This window comes from Teleopsis dalmanni, chromosome X (assembly GCF_002237135.1).
Source record: "Teleopsis dalmanni isolate 2A chromosome X, ASM223713v2, whole genome shotgun sequence".
NCBI lineage: Eukaryota > Metazoa > Arthropoda > Insecta > Diptera > Diopsidae > Teleopsis > Teleopsis dalmanni.
The window spans coordinates 34,342,715-34,351,603 of NC_051848.1; the positions used below are offsets into that span (position 1 = coordinate 34,342,715).

Sequence of the window (8,889 nt, forward strand, 5' to 3'; positions counted from 1 at the left end):
ATATTTCATACTTCAACTTTTTCGATTGCTTCAGTTCAATATTGCAAACAATTCTACTTTCTTCACATTCATAGGTAATTAGCTTTCTTATGCAAGAAGTTGTTCTTCTCGCTTTTATTTTTTTCTACTTTCTATTTTTAAATGCATGCATCTTATCACGAGTATTCGAGTTTGCTCTGCTGCACCGTTAGACGTTTTTGACAACATGTAAGGATTAACTACAAGAATTACTTAAAGACAACCTAGTAAAAAAGGGCACAAAATTCATATGCTGATTAACCGCTACAACTCTAGACTGCGGTACCCTGAAAGAAAATGATCGAAAAGATGTAATACACACAATAACAGTCGTATTTTTTTGAATACATAAAACTTGATACTTATATATCAGGAGTTTTAATTAAATAAACAATTAGCAATTTATTTAAATATTTTCATTACAATTCTGTTCTTACTAAAATGTTATTCTGCAATCTAACAATTCAAATACGGAGCCCTAGCTCAGCGTGCTTCTGTTCTACTTATACAGATAAGTAAACCCTGCTTACGATAATAGGCAGGGTCCCGATAACCAGCCTACTATATCTTAAATAACATTCTTTTCTTGACAAAACATCAAAAAAATGTATGAATTGATCATTTGCATCTAACCAGAAATTATTGGCAACCCAGAATAAAATATTTCACAGTTAATAATTTTTCTGCAGTTTATTTGAGAATTATTGTCTCTCGATATTTATTTTCAATTCAAATATTCATAGTTCGAGTTATATTATATATGTTTATATGTACATACTTATTATTAATAATTCTTATATAATATAAGATATTATATAAGAATATATAAAAAAAAAATAATGCAATATAGTAAATTATAATTCAAAAATAATATATCAAAATTATATAAAAAATTATTTAAGATTATATAAAAAGTTACATAGCAGGGTTATATAAATATTTATATAATATTGTATAAAAATTATACAATAATATTATATAATAATGTTATATAATAATATTATATAATAATATTTTATAATAATATTATATCAAATATTATAAAAAAATTATATCAAATATTATATAAAAAATTATATCAAATATTATATAAAAAATTATATCAAATATTATATAAAAAATTATATCAAACATTATAACTTTCTTATATATAGAAGAAATAATCAAGTAATAATACAGAAAAAAACAATTAAAAATTGTTTAAGTATATATCTAATTCCTTCAAAAAAATTTAGCACACTCGTATATGGTTTAAATGAAACCAAACTCCTTAAGTTCTTTTAGTAGCACTGGACATTCTATTTCGCATATATTGTCACTCATTATTACTCTTGTTACATATACTTTTTGAAACTCGTCTATTATCTTCTCCAAGTAATTTAAAAGCTGCGGATGAAGAACCTTTGGTAAACCTGTTAAGTTCATATGTTTACTTATTATTCTAATTTATATATATGTGAAATAACGAAAATTTACCTGCAAGTTTACAAAAATTTGTAGAGCATACGGCTTTTAATTCAAGAGGATATTGACGAATGTTATTCAGCTTAACACAATCCTCATTACAAAAATCAATATATTCTACCTGAATTTCTGTTTCTTTAACAGCTATTACCTTAGCTCGATACCATTCTCCTTCGAACAAAGCGATACAATATTCATGCAATCTAGGATTTCATATAACAATCATCATTATATAATATTGGAATACCAATCATTTTCAAAAATTCCTTACACTGGTTTATACGGTGGCCCGTCTTTTTTTATTTGAGCCAAAAACGATTGCATTTCCATAAATGATTCAAAATAGAAATTAGGAATACAAGCAAACATTCCGTCTCCAATACAACTTTTGTCAATTATAACCGCCTCAAAATTAGTATGATTCTCAGTGAACTTGATTATTTCAAAAGGCTTAATAATAACAAACAATAAATATTAGATGTTAAATAATAAAAACAAAAATTAATTAAACTAATTTGTTTGTTGCATTAAACTTACTGGATTAAGTACACGTGCATTAAAATTTTGTTCATCATTTTGGTACTTTAATTCAGTTCTATTCGATTGACTCTTCAATTGTTTTTTATCAAAACTTACTTCCTGAGTCTGAGCGAGATCATCGTTATTTATCTGTTCATTATCATTATACTTCTGCTGGTTTCTCTTTTGATTTTCTGAACGCTGTTGCTGGTGATCTTCATCACAAAACCGAACACCACACATTTTTTCTTTAGAATCAGGATTTACCTTTTGAACTACTACTTGAATTCGGTCTTGTTGACTACAATACTGTTGATCCCCGTATTGACGATTTTTAGGGTAATCAGAGCTGCGTCGTGACTGTACATTGTTGCGATCTTGTTTTGATTTCTTTTTATAGTTTTCTTGAGCTATATTGGCGTTGTGTTGGTCTTTGCCAACATTGTTGGTAATTTGAGGACCGTTTTTACCATAGTTACCAATGTTACCAGAGTAATGGTTTGACTTTTTCTTATCATGTTTATTACCTTCATAAGGCAAGCATATTTCTTGTTCTTGTTGTTGTTGAAAACTATTGTCAGAACGCTTTTGATTTTCATTTGCACTTATATACTGGCCATTACGGTCATTTTTGTCAAATGTTAAATTATCTTCTTTCGTGTAATTATTTCGCAATGCTCTAGACATTTGCTGTGATGCGTAATCAAGCTCTGCGAACGGCACCAAGTTTCTATAAATTAAGAGAATCATATATATAACTACTTTAATATTTAAAGCAAATAAAATGTTATTTACGGTGTTCTGAAGCAAATACTCCGATGATGATGCCAATCTACTTTTTGACATGAAAGCGAACAATAAAAGGAGCCACAATTGCCGCAAGCATAAGGAGCGTCGTTTCCACATTTCACACAATTTACCTTTTCAGACATTTCTTCACTATAGTAATTAAATGTATTTATAGAGTAGAGTAGAGTAGAGTAGAGTTTAATACTTTAAACACACTGTGTCTAATTAACTCTTTTCTACAAATAATCAATTAGATTATATTAAACGCCAAATCTCGCCAGCTATGACGTAACTGAAGTACAAAGAAACCCGAACAGAGATGTTACGCAGTGCCCATAAATTTTATTTTAGTCAATACCTACCAAATTGTGCCTTTTAAGAACTATTTTATTTAATTGAACATTTTTAATGAATAATCAACAAATAGCAATCAAAAACTCCGTGCTCAGCTGTTAAGTAAGCACGTTTTTGTTTTTTTCTTTTCGTTTCTTCTTTGCTGCTAACATATTATCTTTTCAGCAATTTCGCGAAAAGTGCACAATTTAACAACAATAATTAATGTGACCACATAAGAAATCAATTCTAAAGAACAGCGGCAAAGCAGAAACGAAAGTAAAAGTGTTACCCTTCTTTGTACTTTATTTAATGACTTTTCATAAAGAAAAAGTTTACTGCACATAACTCAGGATATGCAAAATAAATTTATTTATGATGTGAATTTTTTTAACTAAAAAATAAGAAAAAAATTCCCAAAAATACCATTTTCATATATATAAGTGTAAATACATTATTTATTCGTTTGTTAGTTACACAGTCCTTACACTATTCCTTCGATTCATGTGATTGACATCAAGCCATGTTTAAAAGAAAGACAGTATGGAATTGAATTCTTTTGGTATTGACATCTTCTGATATATACTTTTAAACAGAAATCCTTTAGTTTTACATCAATGATGAGGTATAACGAATTACAAAATAAGAAATCAGTGTTCAGTCAAAAACTATGTTTCTGGCCGCGGTTATGGCTTGTTGTATAATACATGAATTAACAACATAATTATTTTCACTACACCGTTTAACAAAACATATACTCAGTTAATGTAAATTCAATTATGTATCATGACAAATGTGAATAATTGTGTTCTGAATATACCGTAGTACATATTTTCCTTCTATATTTATCAGATTCAAGGGAATATTACATTAATAGTTTTTTGAAAATCGAAAAGCAAAATCACAGACTACAACCATCAATATACAGGTGTTAACGCAATAGACATAAAAGTGATCGTAATTCTCAACACTAAGAATTTAAAATAATTTAGTAAGGTATTAATTGAAGTCATGGGGAAATGTTTTGTTTATTATTGCTAGCGTGCAACAATAAGTGAAACAATTTCTACATCCATACTTCTTGGAAGTGTAAACAGCGATATTATCAGCTGATCCAACAAGGTTTACATAGTAAACATAAAAAATAATAAACGTATGTTAAGAGTTTTATTTTATTAACAGTAAAAACTAGCATAAAGACTTATGTATACATATAAAAATATGTAATAACAGTTACATATATATATATATATTAATTAATTTCATAATTACCAGAGTTAGATGCTCTTAGTTATGTTCTTCAATGTGTGTATTTATACTCTGCTTATAGTTCTATCGTATAATTTTGAAAAATATATCATGAATCTATGAAGAATCCTTGCTATGACAGTCATCACTGATATTAAAATTTAAAGATTAAGATTTATTAAAGATTTTAATAGATTAGCAGTTGTAAATAAGAAGACACTTGAAATAACTTTTTCGTTTTTTAATTAATTTGCATTGTCAGAGTATGGGAACATGATGTAATGATGATGCACTGAACAATGCCATAAAACAGCCGACTTTTTGTTATAAGACCAAAAAGTTTGTGGTATATAAGACCACAAAAAAGTATAGTTTCTTAATAGATAACTTAACGTTAATTTAAAATTTGTTTAAAGTTTATAATTGCTTATAAAAATGATTAATATGAATTTAATATCAAATTTAAACAAGATGGGTATATGTATATATATATAATGTGTACATTCCTTGTGGATACAGACAATGTGGTGTATTTGGTAGGTATTGACTAAAATAAAATTTATGGGCACTGCGTAACATCTCTGTTCGGGTTTCTTAGTACTTCAGTTACGTCATAGCTGGCGAGATTTGGCGTTTAATATAATCTAATTGATTATTTGTAGAAAAGAGTTAATTAGACACAGTGTGTTTAAAGTATTAAACTCTACTCTAATCTATAAATACATTTAATTACAATTACTATAGTGAAGAAATGTCTGAAAAGGTAAATTGTGTGAAATGTGGAAACGACGCTCCTTATGCTTGCGGCAATTGTGGCTCCTTTTATTGTTCGCTTTCATGTCAAAAAGTAGATTGGCATCATCATCGGAGTATTTGCTTCAGAACACCGTAAATAACATTTTATTTGCTTTAAATATTAAAGTAGTTATATATATGATTCTCTTAATTTATAGAAACTTGGTGCCGTTCGCAGAGCTTGATTACGCATCACAGCAAATGTCTAGAGCATTGCGAAATAATTACACGAAAGAAGATAATTTAACATTTGACAAAAATGACCGTAATGGCCAGTATATAAGTGCAAATGAAAATCAAAAGCGTTCTGACAATAGTTTTCAACAACAACAAGAACAAGAAATATGCTTGCCTTATGAAGGTAATAAACATGATAAGAAAAAGTCAAACCATTACTCTGGTAACATTGGTAACTATGGTAAAAACGGTCCTCAAATTACCAACAATGTTGGCAAAGACCAACACAACGCCAATATAGCTCAAGAAAACTATAAAAAGAAATCAAAACAAGATCGCAACAATGTACAGTCACGACGCAGCTCTGATTACCCTAAAAATCGTCAATACGGGGATCAACAGTATTGTAGTCAACAAGACCGAATTCAAGTAGTAGTTCAAAAGGTAAATCCTGATTCTAAAGAAAAAATGTGTGGTGTTCGGTTTTGTGATGAAGATCACCAGCAACAGCGTTCAGAAAATCAAAAGAGAAACCAGCAGAAGTATAATGATAATGAACAGATAAATAACGATGATCTCGCTCAGACTCAGGAAGTAAGTTTTGATAAAAAACAATTGAAGAGTCAATCGAATAGAACTGAATTAAAGTACCAAAATGATGAACAAAATTTTAATGCACGTGTACTTAATCCAGTAAGTTTAATGCAACAAACAAATTAGTTTAATTAATTTTTGTTTTTATTATTTAACATCTAATATTTATTGTTTGTTATTATTAAGCCTTTTGAAATAATCAAGTTCACTGAGAATCATACTAATTTTGAGGCGGTTATAATTGACAAAAGTTGTATTGGAGACGGAATGTTTGCTTGTATTCCTAATTTCTATTTTGAATCATTTATGGAAATGCAATCGTTTTTGGCTCAAATAAAAAAAGACGGGCCACCGTATAAACCAGTGTAAGGAATTTTTGAAAATGATTGGTATTCCAATATTATATAATGATGATTGTTATATGAAATCCTAGATTGCATGAATATTGTATCGCTTTGTTCGAAGGAGAATGGTATCGAGCTAAGGTAATAGCTGTTAAAGAAACAGAAATTCAGGTAGAATATATTGATTTTTGTAATGAGGATTGTGTTAAGCTGAATAACATTCGTCAATATCCTCTTGAATTAAAAGCCGTATGCTCTACAAATTTTTGTAAACTTGCAGGTAAATTTTCGTTATTTCACATATATATAAATTAGAATAATAAGTAAACATATGAACTTAACAGGTTTACCAAAGGTTCTTCATCCGCAGCTTTTAAATTACTTGGAGAAGATAATAGACGAGTTTCAAAAAGTATATGTAACAAGAGTAATAATGAGTGACAATATATGCGAAATAGAATGTCCAGTGCTACTAAAAGAACTTAAGGAGTTTGGTTTCATTTAAACCATATACGAGTGTGCTAAATTCTTTTTGAAGGAATTAGATATATACTTAAACAATTTTTAATTGTTTTTTTCTGTATTATTACTTGATTATTTCTTCTATATATAAGAAAGTTATAATGTTTGATATAATTTTTTATATAATATTTGATATAATTTTTTATATAATATTTGATATAATTTTTTTATAATATTTGATATAATATTATTATAAAATATTATTATATAATATTATTATATAACATTGTTATATAATATTATTGTATAATTTTTATACAATATTATATAAATATTTATATAACCCTGCTATGTAACTTTTTATATAATCTTAAATAATTTTTTATATAATTTTGATATATTATTTTTGAATTATAATTTACTATATTGCATTATTTTTTTTTTATATATTCTTATATAATATCTTATATTATATAAGAATTATTAATAATAAGTATGTACATATAAACATATATAATATAACTCGAACTATGAATATTTGAATTGAAAATAAATATCGAGAGACAATAATTCTCAAATAAACTGCAGAAAAATTATTAACTGTGAAATATTTTATTCTGGGTTGCCAATAATTTCTGGTTAGATGCAAATGATCAATTCATACATTTTTTTGATGTTTTGTCAAGAAAAGAATGTTATTTAAGATATAGTAGGCTGGTTATCGGGACCCTGCCTATTATCGTAAGCAGGGTTTACTTATCTGTATAAGTAGAACAGAAGCACGCTGAGCTAGGGCTCCGTATTTGAATTGTTAGATTGCAGAATAACATTTTAGTAAGAACAGAATTGTAATGAAAATATTTAAATAAATTGCTAATTGTTTATTTAATTAAAACTCCTGATATATAAGTATCAAGTTTTATGTATTCAAAAAAATACGACTGTTATTGTGTGTATTACATCTTTTCGATCATTTTCTTTCAGGGTACCGCAGTCTAGAGTTGTAGCGGTTAATCAGCATATGAATTTTGTGCCCTTTTTTACTAGGTTGTCTTTAAGTAATTCTTGTAGTTAATCCTTACATGTTGTCAAAAACGTCTAACGGTGCAGCAGAGCAAACTCGAATACTCGTGATAAGATGCATGCATTTAAAAATAGAAAGTAGAAAAAAATAAAAGCGAGAAGAACAACTTCTTGCATAAGAAAGCTAATTACCTATGAATGTGAAGAAAGTAGAATTGTTTGCAATATTGAACTGAAGCAATCGAAAAAGTTGAAGTATGAAATATGGAACTTGGGCAGCTGATGAGGTCGGAAGTATGACTTCTGGCACTAAGAGAATAACGCACAAAACTGATAACACAAGAAGTTCAACTTCTGGGAGATTTAGATACAATTTATAATACATAAAGGAGAGGTAAAACTTTTTGGTTGAGAAAACTAATTAAGCTATAAACGCGCGAAGGATAACTTCTTCCACTACGGAACTAAAGCAAATAAGGAAATTAAGTCAACAAGTTGGTTCTTGTACATTACATTGTCTCATTGAGTTTAACATATATTTGTTATTGTAGTTGACTTAGTTTGTATATATTTCCATGTTTCAAGATTATAGTGGGTCTGTTCCACAAGTTGCTTGTAGTGTCGTTGATTAGCTACGAGTACACACGAGTGCGTCTGGCGACTGTTGACACCAGACTGACTTAAGAGAAAGCTATGAAATTGCTGTGAAATTTTGTGTGAAGAGCGTTGCGATCTCAGTTGTATTTTATTCGTATTTTACTGCGAACAGTCCTCATGTTATCAGAAGTCAATATACGCCTAATAGAACGTATTCAATCTCATTCTATTGAATGCACTTTATTTCATATAATGTACCTATAAGCCTTCAGTCGTTCCTTCTAATATTAACAAAAAACTTTGGCTGTCAATAGAAATATATGTAATGAAAATGAAAGTAATATACAGCAACAGTTAGAATAAACCACTAAATCATTAAAGTTAGTCTATATCTCTGGTGTTAGCCGGAAATTTTACTCGATGTTATTTTAATCGCATTTTTAAGGTTTATCGTTTGTCACAATATTGATGTATCATTTATCACAGCAGAAAGCTCAAAAAAAGAATAAGATATGTTTCTAGATCA

General features: G+C 28.2%; 2 protein-coding genes across 3 annotated transcripts; one reads left to right on the forward strand and one right to left on the reverse strand.

Annotated features, from left to right (window-relative positions):
- Positions 1-1,229: 1,229 nt before the first annotated feature.
- On the reverse strand, positions 1,230-3,290 carry LOC119662672. Of its 2 annotated transcripts, none has more exons than XM_038072353.1 (6): positions 3,153-3,290; positions 2,797-2,940; positions 2,020-2,731; positions 1,754-1,932; positions 1,495-1,685; positions 1,230-1,430 (listed from the first exon to the last, which is right to left on the reverse strand). In XM_038072353.1, exons 2-6 carry the CDS (start codon positions 2,931-2,933, stop codon positions 1,270-1,272), a joined length of 1,380 nt encoding a protein of 459 aa, XP_037928281.1. In that variant the 5' UTR covers positions 2,934-2,940; positions 3,153-3,290; the 3' UTR covers positions 1,230-1,269. The 2 variants fall into 2 exon arrangements, with proteins under 2 accessions (XP_037928281.1, XP_037928280.1); XM_038072352.1 differs by having other exon boundaries at positions 2,797-3,082.
- A 1,670-nt stretch (positions 3,291-4,960) lies between these two features.
- Positions 4,961-6,825, forward strand: LOC119662734. Its single transcript, XM_038072471.1, has 5 exons — positions 4,961-5,259; positions 5,325-6,036; positions 6,124-6,302; positions 6,371-6,561; positions 6,626-6,825. Exons 1-5 carry the CDS (start codon positions 5,123-5,125, stop codon positions 6,784-6,786), a joined length of 1,380 nt encoding a protein of 459 aa, XP_037928399.1. The 5' UTR covers positions 4,961-5,122; the 3' UTR covers positions 6,787-6,825.
- Positions 6,826-8,889: the final 2,064 nt, after the last annotated feature.